We start from the raw sequence: 21,679 nt of genomic DNA, 5'->3' as shown, positions 1-21,679 counted from the left end.
TCGCTTAGTGTGCACTAGCAAGCGTCTAAGGACCTTAAATTTATTTGTTTTCAATTTTTGTAACTTTTTCCCTTTCTTCTTACCTTGGATTGGAGTAGGCCGCTCTTTTTTTAATCACTCATCCTCTCCTATAAATATTATCCAACCATTCATTCACCCTAAAAATGATTTTCTTCTTCAATTTCTTATCATTAATATAATATTCTTTCAAATTCTCCCACAATTTCCTTTTTCCAAATTTCACTATGTTGATTCTAACTCTTTTTTATAATGATGCTCTTCTTATCACAAATAATTCCAACAATTGGCCTAATGATGCACGACATTTATTACTATAATACTACAAGGGGATGTTCGATTGCCGGATTGTATCCCGAGATTAAATATGCAGTGTGTTTGATTTATAAGATAACTCAATATAATCATGAAATAATTAGTCATCTAACACCCCTTATGACTAAAATAATCTCACAACTCAATCCTAAATATTTTTGTATTATTTTATTTAGGAAAACGAACACCAATAGTACTCCTTTGTAAGGGAAGAAGTAGTTCTACATTTCCCCTCAAAAATAGCGGTAGTAATAATTGTAAATATACTGTAACTCTGTAAGTGAAGGAAATAATGAATTACGTGGTAAAGTAAATCGATATATTGAGAATAATACATATAAATATTATGTGACTAATTTATGTGAAATGATAAATACAGTAGAAATTATTTTTAAGGAGGAAAGAATCATTTATTTATGTTAGGGAGTAGTTATTTATTGTATTTTAGGAAAATATATGGCAAAGGTTTTAATGTCATAGTGTGATTTATTTTTTAATTGAAAAAACTTTTATATAATGTGTTTATATAAAGAAAATATTTGAATCAATTATAAAAATAGAATTGTAGCGAGTCATTCGCATATACTCCATTGATAATATAAACGAAAAGGAATAAAAAAAGGCGATAATCATTCACAGAAACAACCTCCTCAGTTTGAATTCCCGCACTCTTCTCATGAAAATCTGTTTGAAGACTTCAAACCTCCAAAGAAAATGGCGAATCCTAACTCCTCGCATCGATCACAATCCTCATCGCCACTCCCTCACATTCACAAATCTTCCACCTGCAATCGCACCGCGAAACTCACGAATGATTCATGGAAACGCGATCCGCCAAGCGGAAGAAGCCGTGCCAGAATCCGCCGCCGGCCGACCTCGACGATGAGGATCGCGTCAGCGATCTCCCCAACGACATCCTCCACCACGTCATCTCCTTCCTTCCGATCAAATCCGCCGCGCAGACGAGCGTTCTCTCCCGCCGCTGGAGAGAACTCTGGTATTCCTTCCCCGATCTCGATTTCACCACCGCCTACAGCCCGCCGCACATTGACTCAGCCTGCCGCGACGCCGAGAGGCGAGTGCGGCTGCACGTCGCGCGATGCGCCGGCTACGCGGATCAGATCCTCAGCCTCCTCGAGAAGCACTCCGACGTCAGAGTACTCCGATTCCGAGCGTCGCTGACGTTCTCTCGCCTCTCCGCCCTGATCCGCCACGCCGTGAGGCACAACGTGCAGGAGCTCGACATCGAGGTCTCCACCTGCGATTACTTCAATTTCCCGCGCTCCGTGATCGGGAGCAGCACGCTGCGTTCGCTGCGGTTAAAATCATGCCATCCTGGATTCCGCCTGCCGCCTCTTCAGATCATGAAGGACGGATTCCGATCGCTGTCGGTTCTATCTCTCTCGCGCCTAATTCTGTGTGATCAGCCGCATCTCACGAATCTGTTCACAAATTCGTCGTTTCCTCTCCTGAAAAAGCTGCACCTCGAAGCTTGCTTCGATTTGAGGCATCTCAGAATCGAATCTCCCGCACTCGAGGATTTGAGCCTCGAGAACTGCTATCAGCTGCAGGATCTGGAAATCCGCGTCCAGAAACTGAAGAAATTGAGAGTGCGGAGCTGTTTTGATGCGTATAGCGTTAGCAGTCGGGTGGAGATCGAAGCACCTGATCTGCGAATCATGTTTTGGTCGTACAATGCTGTCACTGAAGAATGTATTCTGCATGACTTGACTCATCTCCAGGAGGCTTTTGTTGGTTTCTACCTCCTCCCTGAAGATCTTAGTGCGTCTAAGATCATTAGTGTGTGGAATTTCCTATCTGGAATGTCGAATTGCCACTCTCTCACTCTTGAAAGCCAGTGCATCGAGGTATATTCTTCATCCTATCCTTAAATCTGCACTTCTGGAATCATATTTGTTGGTAACTGTTAACTGTTAGATTCAAAAACTGCATTTGTTCTGTGATTGTTAGCTGCATAAAATCATAAGTATTATACACAATTCTTTGCACTTAAATTTAACTGTTGATTCAAAATCTGTGTTTTTTCTCAGATTGTTTGCTGCATCAAATCATATGGAGTATTATTATACACAATTCTGTTTCATCTGTTGATTCAAAATCTGTGTTTCTTCTGAGATTGTTTGCTGCATGTAATCATACACACATTTCCAATTTTAGCTGTTTGTTGGTAACTGATAAATGTTATTTCAAAATTTGTGTCTGTTCTGAAATTGTTTGCTGCATGAAATCATATACTTATACACAATTCATATATTAGCATCAGCTGCTTCATTATCCATTTAATCTTTTCACTTTCAGTTCTGCTTCTGATTTCTGCCACAGTTTTCCCGAAGTTTTTGTTCATGCTGATTCAAAATCTGTGTTTCTTCCGGGATTGTAGATTTGTTCTTCCACATATACTGCATCAAATCCCCTGAATTCAGACTTCCATCTTCCTAACTTTGTTAGTGGCCACAGATTCTATCAAAACACAATCACTTTGCAGGATTATCATTACGTTCATTCAACAAACTCAAGTATCTCGAGCTCGCCACCGGCTTTAACAAGCACAACAACTCCGGATTAGAAAGTATATTCAGGAGCTCTCCCACCATCCACACCATAACTATCATGATCATTCGCGACCGCAGCGCCCAACAACAAGTAAGTCGCCAAATTCAACTCTGTCCCCACCATATCTGCACTCTCCCTAAAACTCATTGTTGTCCACCAGGAATGGAACAAGGATCTGTGGCAGTCCCCGAGCTCAGGCGAAGAGCGACACTGGGAGTCGCAGGCTCAGTCGCTGAGCTCGTTTCTCCATCACCTAAAGGTGGTGAAGATCCATGGATTCTCAGAATGTGCAAATGATGTAAGTATTGTGAAGTTCTTGCTCAAGCATGGGAAAGTGCTGCAGCAAGTGTTTCTAAGCGCTAGTCTGTCCAAGGGCAGAGATTCCCTTCTTAGAGAGAAGATCAAATCACAGATTTTGGGATTTTCTAGGGCTTCTTCCAATGCTAACATTGTTTTTCAGTAGTGATCAACTAATTGCTCTCATGCTCTGTGATCTATGAACTAGTGATAAAAGTCTCTGTTTTCCTTTCTAATTTCGTATTTTTTTTATCGTGTTTCATTTCATCATTTCACAATCATCGGATGGTAATTACAAAGCTAAATAAGACAATGAACAATCTCATGTTTATTCGTTGGGTTGTTTCAACTTCAAGTTTGAGAGGATTAATTGACATTTTTCCTTTATCTATATACACAACGAATCCCCCCAAAAAAAGAAAAAAAAAAATCATTTCCATCCAAACTCCTGCTCTAAAGCATACCCAAGCAAGGCCTCAGACTGGTCCATGAGCTGAGGGCTCAACCTGAACATGAGCACACAAAACTCCATCTGATCGAGGGCGCCATCCCGGTCGAGATCGCCCTCCCTCAACATGCCCTCGAGCTCTTCGTCCCCGAGATCCTGCAGCCCCAAGAGAGCTGAGTTCTTCTTCAAACTGTCAAATGTGATCACCCCTTTTTCCCTATCCATCAGCAGACCAAACCCTTTGCAGAGCTCCCCAATCAGCCCCTCACCTCCCAACCTCTCAGCCATCAATGGCAGCATGTCTTCAAACTGATCATTCCCCTTTCTCCCTCCAGCCATGATGAATCAAGAATCAATATTCTCTCAATTTGGATAAGCAATGATGATGAGGAGGAAAAGGGACATGAGGGTTTTATACTAAAAGGGATAAGGAGAGGTGGATTTCAAGGAAAGAGTGGGGGGCTGATGACAACCAATGTACAGACAGTCATTGCCTGTCGGCTGAGGTTTTTACAAAGAAATGGAGCTATACCTTTCTCGGAAGAGGGACAGGGTCAGTACAGTAATTTTGGGGTTGATTAGAATAATGGGTTTCTTGTGATTTTTGATTTGCTCCATGAGGGTAGGAGGAACTTTCATTGGCATTGGGTACTTTTAAGTTTTAATGAAGTGGGAAATAATTATGCTTATAGATCCTAAATTACTACATCGTGTTCCCCTTATCGTGATAAGTCTTTTTACATTTTTTTTAAAATCTGAGAAATAGATTACGAAGTTCTAAATTTATCCTACCTTTCCTTTTTTTCGATGAATCATGTGTGACAGCCGGATTTAAAACACGTGGAGAAAGTGATGTTGGACAAAACAACAATGTCTATTTAAGTTCGAAATGACGTTTTGTCCACGTGTTTTGAACCGACTGCCACATCAGCACATAATTCACCGAAAAAATGAAGGATGAGATAATATGTGAACTCAAATGTAACTTCACATTTATTTTACAAATTCTAAAAAAGTATGGGACAAATAAGAATTTATCCTCTTTCCTTATTTATTATACAATTCACCTTTTTAGTTCATTAATACACTTTACATGGGTTTGAGAGATTCGATACTTTTGTTTGCTTTTGATTTATATATGCACTAATTATTTGATTTATGAACTAGTGCCAAAAGGACCTTTGATATCTTTATCATTTCTTGATTGTTTTCCTAATTCCCTATTCACGCATTTTATTTGATTAAGAGCATCCACAACGGTGGCATCCGTCGCCACGGCCGTCCGCGCCGCTGGCACGGACGCTACCCGCCGCCGCTGTGTCAGCGAGCAGTTGACGTGGCGCGCTGGGATTCGTCAACGGCATAGCCGTTGTGTTAAAAAAAATTTTAATTAAAAAATCGGTTTTTAATTAAAAAAACCGATAAAAAATAAATTTTTTTTCACTTCCCAAAAAAAATATATCCGTTTATAACCGTTTTTTTTCCACTTTTTAATTTTTTTTTTCATTTTTTTACCCCAAAAATACACACTTTCATCTATAAATACCCCAATTTCACTCCCAAAAATTCACATCAAACTACACAATTCTCATCTTCATTCTCTCATATCCATTTTCATTTTCAATTTCTCATATCCATTTTCATCTTCATTCTCTCATACCCTACAACATCACTATGTCCGGCCAAGACGATAACCCTACGGGCTCCCACGGTTGGAACCCCGAATGGTTCGGTTCACAACCGTTTCCTAGTCCGGAAACGGACTATTCGGCCCCTCCTCTCACCCAAGATTCGGGCGTTCCGGGTGGCTACCGGCCATACCCGGTCGACGAGCAAGGTGCCTCCGATGGGCGATACGGGTGGACACCGGAGACTAGGCCTCTCGTCCCTTCCCAAACTCCGACTCCTCCATCTCGCGCCGGTGTCCGCACACCGTACTCACCGGCGGAGATGGATAGATTGTTCAAGGCGTACTTGGAAATCTCCGAAGATGCGGTGGTTGGCACGAACCAATCCGGCGATCACTTTTGGTGGCGCGTCTCTCGGCGGTACAATGCAAAGCGGCCGCCGGGAACGATCGAGCGCAACGAGAGTATGGTGCGCAACTGCATCGGCCGAGCCAACGACGAAATTGGCAAGTTCAATGGCTATTTCCTCCAGGAGTCGCGGAATGCCGGGAGCGGCCGGAGCGAGGTCGACATCATCACTGCGGCGCTGAGCACCTACCAATCCATGAACGGTAAGTCGTTCAAGTACCTAAATGTTTGGCAGGAAATGAGGACGCACCTGAAGTATCTGGGAGACGTAACATCCTCCTCTAGCGGCTCCTCCAAACGGTCACGGTCGGCATCCCTATCCGACGCCGGCGAAGAAGTGGCAAGCCAACTCGCCAAAGCTAACTTGGGTAGCCCCGATGCCGGACCAAGCGGTTCCCGACGCCGACCGCAAGGAAGGAAGAAGGCGGCGGCCGAACGCCGTCGCGCCGCGACTCCATCTGCCCCCGCCCCCGAACCCGCACCCTATGTTCCACCTCCACCCCCGAACAACTCGTTGTGGGCCCTTTTGGCCCAACTCAATATGGCCGATAGGTCAACTATGACCCCCACGCAACTTCAAACGCACGAGGACATGATATTGGGTCTCAAAAAATAATTGGGGTTGGTGCCGCCGGATGCGTAGTCTTCCTCGGGTAATATTAGCCAATAATCATGTAATTTTAAATTTTTAGGAGTTTAATTATGTAATTTTTAATTTTTAGTTTTTTAATTATGTACTTTTTAATTCTTATGATTTTAATTATGTAATTTTTAATTTTTAGGATTTTAATTATGTCTTTTTTATTTTATTTGTAATTTGTAATATTTATTGTGGTTTTTTAATGAATTTTAGTATATGGAAATGTTTTTGTGTAATTGAATTTTAAATTAATTGTGCTCGTCCTTGCGGAAGAGCACAACTGTGGGTGTTGTGCTCTTGCCAGAGAGCAAGCAGAAAAAGTGGGGTCGGGCCCACAACCGTGCCGCTGGCAAGAGCACGGTTGTGGATGCTCTAATACATGTTGTATGAGTCTAAGAGAATCAATACTTTTGTTGTATCTATTTGCACGAATTATTTGATCTCTAAACTAGTGATAAAAGGGTCATATTTGATCTCTTTACCACTTCCAAGTTTTTGTGATTCGTTGTGTTTCATTTCATTATTACATTTTGCACGAGTCGAAGAGAATCATCACTTTTGTTTGATATATATGCACAATGCATTCGACAAAACTTCCATTATTTGCCCACAAACTTCTTTATCTGTAATTGTTTGTTTCAATCTCTTATTTCCATCATGTCATTACAAAATATCAATTCACACGACTTTGAGAGGCCTAATGACACTCTTGCTTGATCTATATACACAAATTATTCATGGACCATCCATTATTACAAATCACGCTACATCTCGTAGTCTCCGCATCAACAATAACAACGAAATAGAAGATGAAACACGATTTGTAACACACGATCCGGGCTCGAGCCCCCCCTAACTCAAACAAATGAAAAAAAAAAGAAAAAAAAATTCAATTCCATCCAAACTCCTGCTCTAAAGCATACTCAAGCAAGGCCACAGACTGGTCCATGAGCTGAGGGCTCAACCTGAACATGAGCACACAAAACTCCATCTGGTCGAGGGCGCCATCCCGGTCAAGATCGCCCTCCCTCAACATGCCCTCGAGCTCGTCGTCCCCGAGATCCTGCAGCCCCAAGAGAGCTGAGTTCTTCTTCAAACTGTCAAATGTGATCACCCCTTTTTCCCTATCCATCAGCAGACCAAACCCTTTGCAGAGCTCCCCAATCAGCTCCTCACCTCCCAACCTCTCAGCCATCAATGGCAGCATGTCTTCAAACTGATCATTCCCCTTTCTCCCTCCAGCCATGATGAATCAAGAATCTCTTTCTTAAACACAATCTGGATTTGGATAAGCAGTGTTGATGATGAGGAAGAAAAGGGGCATGAAGGTTTTATACTAAGAGGGAGAGGGTGTGGTGGATTTCAAGGAAAGAGTGGGGAATTGATGACAACCAATGTACAGAGAGTCATTGAGGTTCTTGCATAAAAACTGCAGCTCACTTTCTTGGAAGAGGGAGAGGGGCATTGTGGTAATTTCGGGTGGATTAGATTAGAATAAGGGGATTCTTGTGATTGTTGACTTGTTCCATGAGAACAGGAGGAAGTTTCATTGAATTAATTTAATGAAGGTGGGCAGAATTTTGTCTGAATAAATTAGTGTTTTCACATGATTTGGATGGATGTTGTTGGGTTGCAGGGAGACTTGGGAGGTGGGAACTTGGAAACATGCATGCCTCAATATTTGATTTTGTTCATGTGAAGCTTTTAAGAGGATCACCACAAACTTCCAATTTGATTATGCAATATCGGGAATTTAATATTTTAAATTTGGAGTGCGATAAATAATTATAACGATTTCTAAGCTTTGAAATTTGAACAATCGTTAGCAAGAATGAGGCATTAGCCGGAGTCTTTGAGCTACCGGCTTTCTTAATTAGCGTCTTTTTTTTAAAAGAGTTAAACGGATAATTGACTATAAGGCTTAATTTAAGATGTTATCAGCTAAGTGACAAATAATATTTTAGAATAAATGGGCTTACCATATAAAGATTGGACCTTTTTTATTAGTATTTGGCTGTACATAGTTGGATGTGTGATATATATATTAATTACATGAGTAATAGTATAAAATTGGGTACAACGGATTCGAAGGATAAGGACTTATATTTACCTTACTAGTATATAAAATTAAATTAATACTAGTTGATTTAAAATAAGCACCGTCTCCAATTAATTACGCTCGAGGGTTTAAGCTGAGAAATCCTTCTTTAATTACTTTTAAATAATTATATGCAAATCTAGTTCGCTCTAAATTCGCTAAATTAACGCATAGTACTATATATAAATATAATAGCACAATATTCAATAAAGATTTTTTTTTCACATTGATTAATTTTAACCACCCACAAATACTACTCATACTCCTTTTCAGCCATTTAATTTTAATCAAGAAGATCGAACTCATAACATTTCAATCACTAACAGTTCAAAGATTTAGTCAATAAGATCGAAATTAAATCATGACCATCAATCACGAACATATCGGAAATCTTCATTTTCAGTCATTCGATCGTGAAGATTTACTAAGAAGATCAAAATCATGACCTTTCAATCACGAACGGTTCAAAGATTTAGTTAATAAAATCGAAATTAAATCATGACCATTAATCACGAACATATCGGAAATCTTCATTTTTAGTCATTCGATCGTGAAGATTTACTAAGAAGATCAAAATCATGACCTTTCAATCACGAACGGTTCGAAGGTTATCATGACCTTTTAATCACGAATGGTTCGAATATTCAGTTAACGAGATCGAATTCATGACCTTTCAGTCACGAATATTGATAACGCTTCGAGAAAGTAAGTTGGCAAGGAATGGCAGTGGGACCAACTTAGCTCTCAAGGGCTGAGCTCTTGACGTTACAACCCCTTTCCCTTCTTTCATATCAATCTCACCAATCTTTTCCCATTCAAAACATTGTATCAAACACCCCAACGCCACCCCAACCATTTCCATAGCCAGTCTTTGGCCGGGGCAGGAACGGCAAAAATTTGAATTCAAATTCAAATCCATTTTTCCCGCCCTCAAATCTCTCAGGCAAGAATCTCTCGGGATCCCTCCACGTCTCGGGATTGTTGTGGATCTCCCACGCGTTCACCAAGAGCATGGTGCCGCGAGGGACGCGGAACCCATCCACGCGGCACTCGTCCGACGAGACGTGCAGCGTCAGGAGCGGGGCCGCTGGATGCATCCGGAGCGTCTCGTTGATGATGCATCCGAGGTACGGGAGTTCGGGCAGGTCAGATTCGTCGATAAGGCGGGATTTTCCGACGAGATTGTCGATTTCGGCCCTCGCTTTTGCTAGAATGGTGTGTTGATTTGCTAGGAGGTGGGAGAAGGCCCATTCTAGTGTGGTTGCTGTAGTGTGTGTTGCCCCTTGGATTATAACCTGTTAAGATAGCAGACATCATCTACATCTACATCTACATCATTTAAAAGCTTTATAAATAAGCTAAAATAAGCTCCAACAGCTTGTAAACTCCCCCGAATAAGTTTCTTTAACCCTTATTTATTTATTTTTTCATAATATTATAGCCAACAATACTTGTTTTCCAAACATAATTCTACTATCATTAATTATGTTCAATATATATACCATTCCAATTTTTTTTTTATCATTTTCTCTATCGAATTATAATTTTGAGTAAAGGCCAAAATTGGTCCTGAACATAGGCTCATTTTATCATTTTGGTCCTAAACATTATCTTTTGAATTTTTTGGTCCTGGACATTTCAAATCGAATCACAATTGGTCCTCCGTCAACAATTCCGTTAATATTTAACGGTCAACGATTTTAATCACAATTTTGACCAACTTAAACAATTTTTAATTATTTAATCATCAAAATTATTTTTTAAAATAAAATCATAAATTATTTATTATAAATAATTAAATAATTTTTAAATAATTAAATTATTTATTCCAACTTAAACAATTTTTAAATAACAAAATTATTTATGATTTTATTTAAAAAAATAATTTTGATGATTAAATCATTAAAAATTATTTAAGTTGGTCAAAATTGTGTTTATCATAAAAAAATCATAAATTATTTATTACAACTTAAACAATTTTTAAATAATTTATTATTTATGATTTTATTTAAAAATAATAATTTTGATGATTAAATACTTCAAATTTGTTTAAGTTGGTCAAAATTGTGTTTATCATCAAAAAATCATAAATTATTTATTACAACTTAAACAATTTTTAAATAATCAAATTATTTATGATTTTATTTAAAAAAATATTTTTGATGATTAAATAATTAAAAATTGTTTAAGTTGGTCATAAATTGTGATTAAAATCGTTGACCGTTAAATATTAACGGAATTGTTAACGTAGGACCAATTGTGATCCGATTTGAAATGTCCAGGACCAAAAAATTCAAAAGATAATGTTTAGGACCAAAATGATAAAATGAGCCTATGTTCAGGACCAATTTTGGCCTTTACTCTATAATTTTCTATAACTTATAAGAAAATTAATTACTCAAATATTTTCAGAATTTAAACACTTTGTACACATTATAATAAACTTATCCAAAGGCCCACAGGACATCACATTTTAGTAGAGCTCAATCTCGAAAATGGGCCCCTCAGTGGCCCAAATTCGAAGTCATGCAAAAGAGAGTAGTAATTTTTAGTTTTAGTAACTTCAAATAAAAAATTATAGTAGTACTACTTCCTTCCCCCCAAATTAAAGATATAGTAAAATTTAGTAAATATTAGAGTTAGTGAATTAAATAGAGAAAAAATAAAGCAAAATGGGGAAATAAAAAATATATTAGTTTTTGTTAAAAGAGAAAGACTCATCCCGTTTCGAACAAATCAATTATATCCTCAAAAAGTTTACTCCTATATGTTTTTTCTATTAAAATTACATGTAATTTCTTCCCATTTCGTCACGCCAACATACATCATTTGTATATTCATAATTCCATAAGTGCAACGCAAGAGATGCCAATAAACTCCTACTACCTAAATATCTTTAAACCATAATATAATCGATGGAGCAATTAAGAGTACATCTATCCATTTCCCAAACCACCTCTACTTAACAATTATTCATCATTCCTTTAATTTTCCTATATACTCTATCAACAATCAAATGCCAAATAAAATAATTTGACATAAATCAAAAACAGTTTAGTTGGTTACCAATAGAAAATTCCTGATCATTTCATCCGTATAATACTCCGTCTCCTCCCTCTGCAAATCCAACAATATTCCGATCAAATTTCTTTCCCCTCCGCCGCAACCGCCTCCATGTTTTCCGATAAATTTCTCCATAAACCTCTCTCTCTTCTCTTGCACCAACCTCATCTTCCCCTCCACACCCCCAAACCCAAACCACCCCAAAAACGGCACAAAATCAACCACATTAGCCTCCACCGTGGCCGCCGCCATCTCCGCCACAATCTCCCTAAACCCCTCCGCCTCCGCCTCCTCCGCCCTCCCCAAAATCATCGCCGCCACCACCCTATACGCGTGCTCGAAGAAAACCGCCTTCATATCCACCTCTTTACCGACTCCACACATCAATTTCAGGGCCAGTGTTCGGGCCTCCTCGGCCCGAACGGAGGAGAGGGCGGAGAGCTTGTGAGCGGAGAGGAGGGAGAGGGAGGAGAGGCGGAGGAGGTTGCGCCAGTGGGGGCCGTAGGGGGCCCAGGCGAGGCTGGTGAAGTTGTAGCCGAAGTGCTTGCCGTTGAGGAGGTCGGGGCGGTTGGCGAAGACGACGTCGTTTAGGGAGAGGCATTGGCGGGCGGCGGAGGGGGTGGAGACGAGGAGGGTGGGGCGGGAGCCGAGGCGGAGGAGGAGGGGGGTGGGGCTGTGGCGGCGGCGGGAGAGGAGGGAGAGGGCGCGGTGGGAGGGGAGGGTGGGGTTATTGAGGAAGAAGTAGAGGTGGCCGATGATGGGGAGGGTGGGGAAGGGGGTGGGCGGGAGGTGGAGGAGGTTGTTGAGGAGGTGGTTGGTGGTGGTGTAGAGGAGGAGGAAGAGTGGGAGGAGATATAAAAGGAGGTGGAGAGCCATGGCTAAGTAGAGGGGAGTAGAGTATGTTTGATTCAAGTAGCTCTTTGTGTATAATCTATACTTTTAGGCCACTTCACTTGTCATGTTTATGCTTAACTAAGAAATCATCTGTACTTCCTCCATCATGTTTCTACGATAAGTGAGTCATATTCTTTTTTGGATCATTCCATAATAAGTGAGTTATATTTTTCTTTGGACTGTTCTTACTAACGGTAAGTGAGTCATATTATTCTTTGGACTGTTCTTACTAACCGTAAGTGAGACATATTCTTCTTTGTACCATTTCATAGTAAGTGAGTCATATTCTTCTTTAGACTGTTCTTACTAACACGATGCATTTTCTTTATTTGTTTGGTTACTTTATCTCACAGTAAGTGAGTCATATTCCTGATCTTTAGACCGTTCCTAGTAACGTGATCCATTTTCTTTATTGGTTCGGTTACTTTTTTTCTTATGCTCACTTGTACCAATAATTCTTGGTCATTTCTATAATATCAACATTATATTATATCTGATAATTTAACTTGATCATTTATATAATATCAAGATTATATTATACTAGTATCTGGTAATTTAACTTAACTAGTATTAACACCAGTGCTACGCACGAGACATAAGAGTTTCAAATAATGAATATAAAATATAATAAATATATAAAAAATAAGAATTCAAAGCAATATGAAGATTTAAAAAAATAGAAATGTACTTATCTTATTTTACTCTAAATGAAGAATTTATTACTCCCTAATGAATGAATCATTGCTGCCGCCGCTGCCTCCGTCCTTTCTGTCGCTTCTGCCGCCGTCCCTTCTGCCACCGCTGCCTTTACTTTCTAGACGTGCATCTCCGGCGCCGGCGTCATCCCCGGTGAAGTATCTTTTTCTTGTTTCATAATATAGAATATAAAACCAATATTAAGTTATTCAAAGTTTCAAAAATGTGTAAATTGAAAGATTCTACGTAGATTTTTGCTAATTTGATATGTTTGTTCCTTCGTCATAGCCATTGCCGGAGTTCTCGCCGGAGCCATCACCGGATTCCAAGCAGAACCACCCCTATTTTGCAATCAGAAAATTAGAAAATTAGTCCTACATAAATGCATATTCAATTAATGGCAGACCATATTTAAAAGTTTCAAAACTTCCTTAAGAAGCTAGAATTTTATTGGACAATACTCAAAATAAAATAAAGAAATAAAAGTCAATTCATCTTTCCATTTTCCTTCTTAAAAGGGTATCAATGTCTTTTCACCAAACTGACACTTTAGATTATGATAGATTTCGTTCTTATAACTAGTTAATATATTTTAAACAAAACTTTTTTTTAGTGAATCGATTGTCGTTGAATAGCATGGGTTTTAGAGTAAAATTATATAAATATAAATGAACAAAATTGGATTATTATTAATTATAGATGGACATTATTGAAGGAGAAAAAAGTACTTCCCTATATTAAAAGTAAATACCAAGTTATTGCATGTTGGTATTATCGTTTGTCAATTTTTCAATATAGAATTTACTCCACATTATAAGGTGGAATAAGATTTCGTTAATTGCATGCAAAATTTTATAAATTAGGAGTAATTTACTAGTAATATAATGTGGTTGGTGTCGGTGTTCGTCAAACAAGTGTCTACGTGCATGGAAACTTTAGGCCACTTGTCTTAAAGTTTGTTTATTAATTTCGAAAATGAAAACGATATTCTTTTTATTTAAGTCACTTTCGATTTCACATTTCAGAACCACATTTAATATACTACTACTATAACGATATCAATTTATGAACTGCAACACATCTTCTGCCACATTGACTTTGAAAAACCAATACTTTTGTTTGTTCATCTAACTATTGAATTACGTCACGTGTCCACAGCGCCTTATCGTATTTAGGGCTGGCAAATCGTGCGGATTGGGTCGTTATCGGGTCAACCTGATAATGACCCAACCCAATAAGACCTAACCTGAACCCGACCTGTTAAGGAAACTATAAATCCGAACACGAACCCGACCTGCTACCTTCAAATCCGAACACGACCCGCACCCGACACGAACATGTTATCGACACGATATAATATGGGTTGACACGACACGATAACAACCCGAACCTGATATTACACGATTAAAACCTAGTATTACACGATTAAACCTTAATTTTAACCTAATTTACACAATTAAAATTCGTTTTATACTATTTAAACCTAATTTATAAGAAATTAAAAAATTAAAGTAATATAGATTTTTTAAAATAATAATAAAAATAATAATATTATTTCTTAATGGGTTACCTGTATCCGACCCGCATCCGACCCGAACCCAACCCGAAATTATCGGGTTCTTAATGGGTCAACCCGATAAGGACACGGATCCAATAAGACGTGACCCAACCCAATAATTTCGTGCGGATTCGTGTCAGATTATCGTGCCGTGTAGAAAATTGCCAGCCCTAATCGTATTCACTTATCGATTTCCATTACTATATTACATTGTTTAATGGAAATACGGCCAATCATAATTGACACTAAGTTTGTCGTGTTCGGTTCGTAAGATTGTATCCCGGGATTAAATATGTAATGTGTTTGGTTCATGAGATTCAATCCCACAACTCAATCCTAGATGGATAATCATGGGATAATAAGTCATAGCTAACCAGTGGCGGACGCATGAATAAATCTTAGCAGGGGCTTCACTAAAAAACCTGTTCGTAAGATATTTATTTATTTCACTAAAAAATCTTTACTAAAAAAAATGGGTTGGGAGGGGCTTAAGCCCCTCACCTCCTCCACCTGCGTCCGCCACTGTAGCTAACCCCCTATGACTAAAATAATCTCACAACTGAATCCAATATTATATATTCGTATTATTTTATCTTAGAAATCGAACACCACCTAAAAGGATGACCACGTTTGTTACAAGTGAGAATCTTATACTATGTTTTGAATCTGTATAGTTGCTGCTAGTGGAACGGGGTGAACCACGTAAATTCTGTGTCTTTTTACATTTTTGTTTGTCTCTATTACACAATTGCTCTATTCTGTCACAACAGAATCAAATATGTGACCGCATAGCAGTTAATTCTGGGGTGCAGAATTATAAGAAATAAGAATAGGCAAGGATCGATTTCCACTATTATCTTATAGCAGTGGCGGATCCAGGATTTTCGATTCGGGGATGCAATAAATTTATATAGTTACTCGGAACTTCAAACTTCGACTTTAGCATAAATTAAGATTAACATAATACTATCTTAATGCTTAATATATAACACTAAAGTAACGTTTATTGTATAGAAGAAAAATATACTATGTTAATTTACTTATAATTTTTTAAAAATAAAGTATTTATTTGAAATACTATAACTCTAAGGTAGTGTTTATTGTAGAAAAAATTATATATGAACCACTCGTTTAGAATAATTAACACAGAAATATAAAATACTCCTACTAGACTAGTGTAATGTTTATTTATTGGAGTATATGTTGTCAATTAAATATTGTATAAAAATTAATTAAAACAATAATAACGCCGCGATAAGGATCGAGCTCAGGCATCCTGATCATGATAGAGAAAATACAGCGACTTAACGCTGCACCACCACCACTGTTTAGTTATTAGCACATATAAATATATAATTAGCATGAAATTTGGGGTACAGCGGACCACTGTCTTGTAATTACAACATCTCTCAGGTTTAAGTGTTTGGCCATAGGAATTATGGCAGGATAGTGGATCATGGCCTCCCTCTTAGCGGACCACTGTGTCCCTTGATTGAACATTCCGCACAATATTGTCGGACTGAGATATGGAGGACCTTTGGGATTGGAGTTTCAGTCTTTTTGCAAGACAATCAAATATGCTATTCAACCGAATTCATGATACGTCCCCTTTTTTTGCAAAAGAATCAAATATGCTATTCAAAAAAACAGAATTTATGATATTGGACGTAGTAAAGTGATACTCTTATGCCTTGTTTTATGATTTTGGTTATCTTAGAATTAATAAAAAAAAATGCTGTTTATTTGACTTGTGGGAAAGATCATCCATTTGTTAGTGGATTATTATTCTTGTTACTGGATACTAGACACGACAAAGATAATAAATAAATATACATTTATTAATGAGATTTTTAATCATTTAATTACTCAAAGATAAATAAGAAGCGCATATATTACTTACATAGTCAATATTAAACAATGAAAATTAAATACTCCATTAAACAAATACCATACCAACAATGTGTTGGGCCTAGCTCATTATACTAGTATGTTACTACTTATTCAAAGATTTCAAATTCTAATATTGGGCCGAGTTGAGCTGTTGCAAACTATCAAGCCCAACTCGTAATTTCTAAAAAAGAAAACATTGAAGAAGAGAACAAATGACAACTATTAATAGTAATGCTTATTCTGATAATTAAGAAAAAGAACTGATATTACGTGTGTCTTCTGACAAAAATATAATTCGAGACTACACGTGGTTTGGGAAAATAATTTTTCAAAATTTGTTGTTGGCAAGACTTGATATTGTGACCTCTTATCTATATACCAACACTTTTACGACGCCACATTATGACCATTTTGAAATAATGTAAACGTTAATTATTCCTATACACTAAAAATCATATTTTTATCCACATAAAATAATAATTCATTTTAGTTTTATATTCTTTTAAAAAATTGTTAATTATAATATATATTTTAATTATGCTTTAATAATCACTAGATTTTTACAATATATGAGTGTGTAATTACACATAAATTTAATATGTTTTATATGTAAATATAATTTATTATTACTTAATATTAATATTTTTCTTGTAGTATATATTTAATTTATATACACTAACCATTGATATTAATATTTTTACATAAAATGACTAATTATTCATGTTTAATTATTGCTTAATATAATATTATTTCGTTCAATACACTTTTTTAGTTATAATGAAATTTATCGATTTATATATAAAATATTAAATTTTTTATCTACAATAACTAATGAATCATATATTTAATTTTATTTACAAACAAAAATATTTATGAAATTTAGTCATTTACTACTAAATTTTAATATTTATATTACAACTAAAATATAAGGTTAATATTTTTGCTATATTATTAATTATATATAAATTTAATATATTTTGTATATTGTATACTTAATTATATGCATTTGCAACAGTAAAACGATTCGACCAGTGTTTGAACCGGTTGGACCGGTTGAACCATGAACCAATAGCTTCGTCGGTTCGCCGACCGATCCAGTTTTTAAAACATTGGTTATTACTGAATTCATTTTGTCAATTTTAATCAATCCATTTTGATTCACATTACACACCTTTTTTCACCAACATTTCATCATATTTCTTAAAGCTCAAATTGCTAAGGAGTTAGATATGTACTCGTGGATCAAAGGAGTACCATCTCTAAATTATAGACTTTTTTTTTCTCAAACTAGACAAAAATGGGAAAAAACATTCCATGCTTGATAAATAATCTTTTAACATTTGAGTATAAGTAAAACACGTTTCAATTTCACATCTTTAAAGTTAAGAGACGCATTTCAATTTCGCATAACGATTGAGACAAATAACAAAGACTAGTCATTTAAAAACATATATAGTCAGACTGCTCAAATAGTGAAGTTGGCATAATATAGGCTTGAAAGCAATTCTCTTTTATTAGTATGTAGTGCTAGCATTTTTCAATGTAATTTTTTCAATAAACTTCAAAGCAAATAACACAAAATCATTCACTCCATTTTCTAATAAACTTCATCCACGCAGCATTTAAAGTTTCATCTTTGCAAAAAAAATAAAATAAATAATAATAATAATATAAAATGAAGAAAAACCAATAAAAAATAATTTTCGGTATACGACTGTTTCTAACACATAAAAACAATTTCGCGATCATTCCTCACCATACAATTTTTGTCAGCCAATAATGAAACGCGTACTGAAATTCTGGACGCCCCAGTATTAATAAACCCATCACGATAACAAAACCGAATAAAAAAACCAGGAAATTCCACGTCATCGGGCAGGTGCCCCATTCCGCCAGCAACGTCCACGTCAACAGAAAGAATGTGGGTTCCGCCACGTCAGCGGGGAGAAAAATATCCCGTGTACCAACCCAGACGTCGCACACAAACATAGACCACAAACATAGAAAAATCAGGTGTTGCGCCCTTAAATCGCGACACCTGTCACCCCTCATCACCACTACTTGTCTTCCTACCATGTCGTTTCACACCCCACACACATTCCCCATGTCCCTAAATATCTCCAGCATCTTTCTCTGGCTCACGAATTTCCGACTTTGCCCCTTTCTCAACCATTCATTTCGAATCTATGCTTAATTTAATTCTACAAGTTTAGACTTAGTAGTAGTAGTAGTAGTATAAGATTGATTCATGAATATAAGAAATACACATGACATTACATTGGGTCCTGCTAAAATATTAACATTATTTTAGTGGATAACAACAATTTAATATGCATGGTTAGGATCTAAAGAGTGGATTACCAAACTTAAAACATACAGATGTCAATTTGCTTCATAAAACATTAACTGAGAAAAAATCGGAGATTAAGTTAGACATTATCAAATTTGAAAATTTAATACTTCTATACTCCCCTAATAATTGATAAAGTAAAAGAGATATAGAAAGAAAAGTGTATTAGTGAAGAATAAATCCTATCTCATTAGAGAGAAATTTTATTTTCTAAATAACAAGTTTTATTTTTAGGGGACAGACCAAAAAGGAAAGAGTTTCTATTTTTGGGATGGAGGGAGTACATATTCCAAAAACTAGAAGAAAACCAAATAAATCATTCCATCCCCATTTACTTTAGACATTTTTCTAGACATGAGATTTAAGAAATTAATGTTAAAAAATTATATACTAAGTATAGGCAATATAATAAAATATAAAAGTATATAAAGTAGGAGATGGACTACATAATTAAATTATAAGAAAATTTATCTAAAAAATAGATGACTTAAGTAACTTAAAATCATCAAAATAAAATATGACTTAATTAATTGAATAAATATATGTAGAATATGTAATGTATACATCAACGACCCGTGTTAATCTTGTAGTATCCGTGTTGTAATGACATAAGATGATAAAACATTGAACAATGAGCAAAAAATTAAGAGGATAGATGTATAATTTTATGAAATAATTTAGGGGTGGCAATTTTGTAATTTCAAGTATGAAGAAGGTGGATTTTGGTGCTGTTGACTGCAAGTTGAAATTAAGTAATCTGTTCTTCCTTTCTTTTTCTTATTCTCTTTCATTCCTCACCCATCATTTCTTCTCTCCATATCTCTCTCTTTCTTCACATTTCCATTCCTCTCTTATTTCAACTGCGAAAATTCCTCTCTTTTCTCATAATTTCTCTATCAGTTTCTGCGACAAAACAATTCTTCTCGTTTCGATGTTGGCCTCTGTTTCCGCATCAGAGATTTCCGTTTCATTTTTGTAAGAAAGAGGAATTAAAAAAATGAAGAAAACATGTGAGCTGTGTAAACAAGCGGCGCGGATACACTGTGAGTCAGACCAGGCGATCTTATGCTGGGACTGCGACGCCAAGGTGCACTCCGCCAACTTTCTGGTGGCGCGGCATTCGAGAAATCTCCTCTGCCGCGTCTGCCAGTCGCCGACGTCGTGGTCCTCCCCTGGATCCAAGCTGTCGCCGACCTACTCCTCCTGCCGAAAATGTGCCGATAATTTCGATGGAGAGCACGAGGAGGAAGAGAAGTCGGCGGCGGAGGAAGAGGAGATGGCCGAGAATCACGTCGCGCCGTGGTCGCCGCCGCCGGAGAGCTCTCTGAGTGGCGGTGAGGCTGCGCACGGCAGAGAAGCGGCATCGGTTGTAAAGAAACGCAGCCGGCTCGACCACGATCGGCTCGACCACGATCGTACCGCGATTATTGTATGAATCTCTCTCTAGATTTGAATTATGCTCCCTTGAATTTTTTTTACTGATTCAGTGGTGGATACAGGAAGATCTAAATATCTGTACGGATTCGGTGACGAGAGGAATAGCGACGACGCGGAGCAAGTTCCGGAGATCAGAAGGGGCGGCGGCGGCGCCGGAGGAGAGAGACGTTGATCTGAATCTGACGCTGGGGCTTTCAGCCGTTGATTAAATGTTTTAGTTAGGATTAGTGGTGGTAATGCGAGTTTTAGAATTACAGTAGTTTATTGGGAAATGATGTTACACATTTAGAGTTTTTTTAATTATTATTGTTCAAAATTTGCTAATACTAATTTTTATTGGTTGTACTACAGTATTTGGTAGTAATAGCTAAAATGGGTCTATTCTAATTTCATTCTGTTACAGGATGCATCATATATATATTCAACAAAATCTTATGGAGCAGTATTTTATTTTTCAATTTTTGGATGATAAATATGATTTTTTATGGTGCCACAAAAATTATCATGTATGGTCACAAGCTTACTACTACTGCTACAAATTTTGTTATGTTAGATTCATTTGAATGCAAATTATCACAAATGTGGAAATCCAATTCTTGTTTCATTTTGCAGCAACTTTGAATACTCCATTACTTTTTCATAGATATATTTAATAGAAGTAGTATTATCTAGATATTATCTAGAATTATCTAGAATTGAGGGTGAAAATATCTAGATATTTTGGTAGAATTAACTAGATATAGAATTATATTTAAAATATATCTAGATATTTTGGTAGAATTAACTAGATATAGAATTATATTTAAAATATATCTAGATATTTTTAGTAGAGTTCACTATAATGTAATAAAATATCTAGATTTTTATGGAGAAAAATCTAGATATAAAATATTAAAGAATATAGTAGAGAATTCTAGAATAAGAAATGAATGCCTATAAATATGGCATAGTTGTACCATTTTCACAAGTTGAAAGAGTTGAGAACTTGAGAGAGTATGAAAAATAAAATGTCTTTAGTTTTCTCATATTGCCTCTCATAAACCATTTCTCATAGTATATTTTACTCATTCTTCTCTCAAATATTACCTCCAAACTGAATTACTCATCCAACATATATCTTATATATTCCAACACTAACAAACAAAAAATAAACCCGCAACATGCCGTTTCGATTATGCTCGAATTACGGCGATTTACACGGAATTTAAAATAATATATATAATAAAATAAGTTATAGCTACTTTATTGATTAACAAATAAAATAAAAGTATCACTGTAACATGATGAACTCACATCACTCCAAAGTTAGTGGAACTAGTAGTACTCCTATAATTTTATGTAATTGACTATGACTCCACCAATAAG

At 36.7% G+C, this 21,679-nt stretch overlaps 4 protein-coding genes and 1 pseudogene across 4 annotated transcripts; 2 read left to right on the top strand and 3 right to left on the bottom strand.

The window, feature by feature from the left end:
- Positions 1–1,136: 1,136 nt before the first annotated feature.
- LOC121744106 (putative F-box/FBD/LRR-repeat protein At4g03220) lies at positions 1,137–3,384 on the top strand. Its single transcript, XM_042137546.1, has 3 exons — positions 1,137–2,201; positions 2,812–2,997; positions 3,068–3,384. The coding sequence occupies exons 1-3, from the start codon at positions 1,152–1,154 to the stop codon at positions 3,368–3,370; spliced, it is 1,539 nt and encodes a 512-aa protein (XP_041993480.1). The 5' UTR covers positions 1,137–1,151; the 3' UTR covers positions 3,371–3,384.
- A 125-nt stretch (positions 3,385–3,509) lies between these two features.
- Positions 3,510–4,141, bottom strand: LOC121743889 (calcium-binding protein KRP1-like). Its single transcript, XM_042137278.1, has one exon. The coding sequence runs from the start codon at positions 3,989–3,991 to the stop codon at positions 3,635–3,637; it is 357 nt and encodes a 118-aa protein (XP_041993212.1). The 5' UTR covers positions 3,992–4,141; the 3' UTR covers positions 3,510–3,634.
- Positions 4,142–6,960: 2,819 nt separating this feature from the next.
- LOC121743752 (calcium-binding protein KRP1-like) lies at positions 6,961–7,739 on the bottom strand. The gene has a single exon (XM_042137112.1). It carries the CDS (start codon positions 7,572–7,574, stop codon positions 7,218–7,220), a length of 357 nt encoding a protein of 118 aa, XP_041993046.1. The 5' UTR covers positions 7,575–7,739; the 3' UTR covers positions 6,961–7,217.
- Positions 7,740–9,099: 1,360 nt separating this feature from the next.
- LOC121746142 lies at positions 9,100–12,849 on the bottom strand (annotated as a pseudogene).
- A 6,827-nt stretch (positions 12,850–19,676) lies between these two features.
- On the top strand, positions 19,677–20,706 carry LOC121743190 (B-box zinc finger protein 32-like). Its single transcript, XM_042136422.1, has 2 exons — positions 19,677–20,306; positions 20,377–20,706. The coding sequence occupies exons 1-2, from the start codon at positions 19,875–19,877 to the stop codon at positions 20,521–20,523; spliced, it is 579 nt and encodes a 192-aa protein (XP_041992356.1). The 5' UTR covers positions 19,677–19,874; the 3' UTR covers positions 20,524–20,706.
- The last annotated feature ends 973 nt before the right edge of the window (positions 20,707–21,679 follow it).

The sequence above is a fragment of the Salvia splendens genome, chromosome 8 (assembly GCF_004379255.2).
Source record: "Salvia splendens isolate huo1 chromosome 8, SspV2, whole genome shotgun sequence".
NCBI lineage: Eukaryota > Viridiplantae > Streptophyta > Magnoliopsida > Lamiales > Lamiaceae > Salvia > Salvia splendens.
Note: the sequence above shows the minus strand (reverse complement) of the source record. Positions and strands in the feature narration are given on the sequence as shown.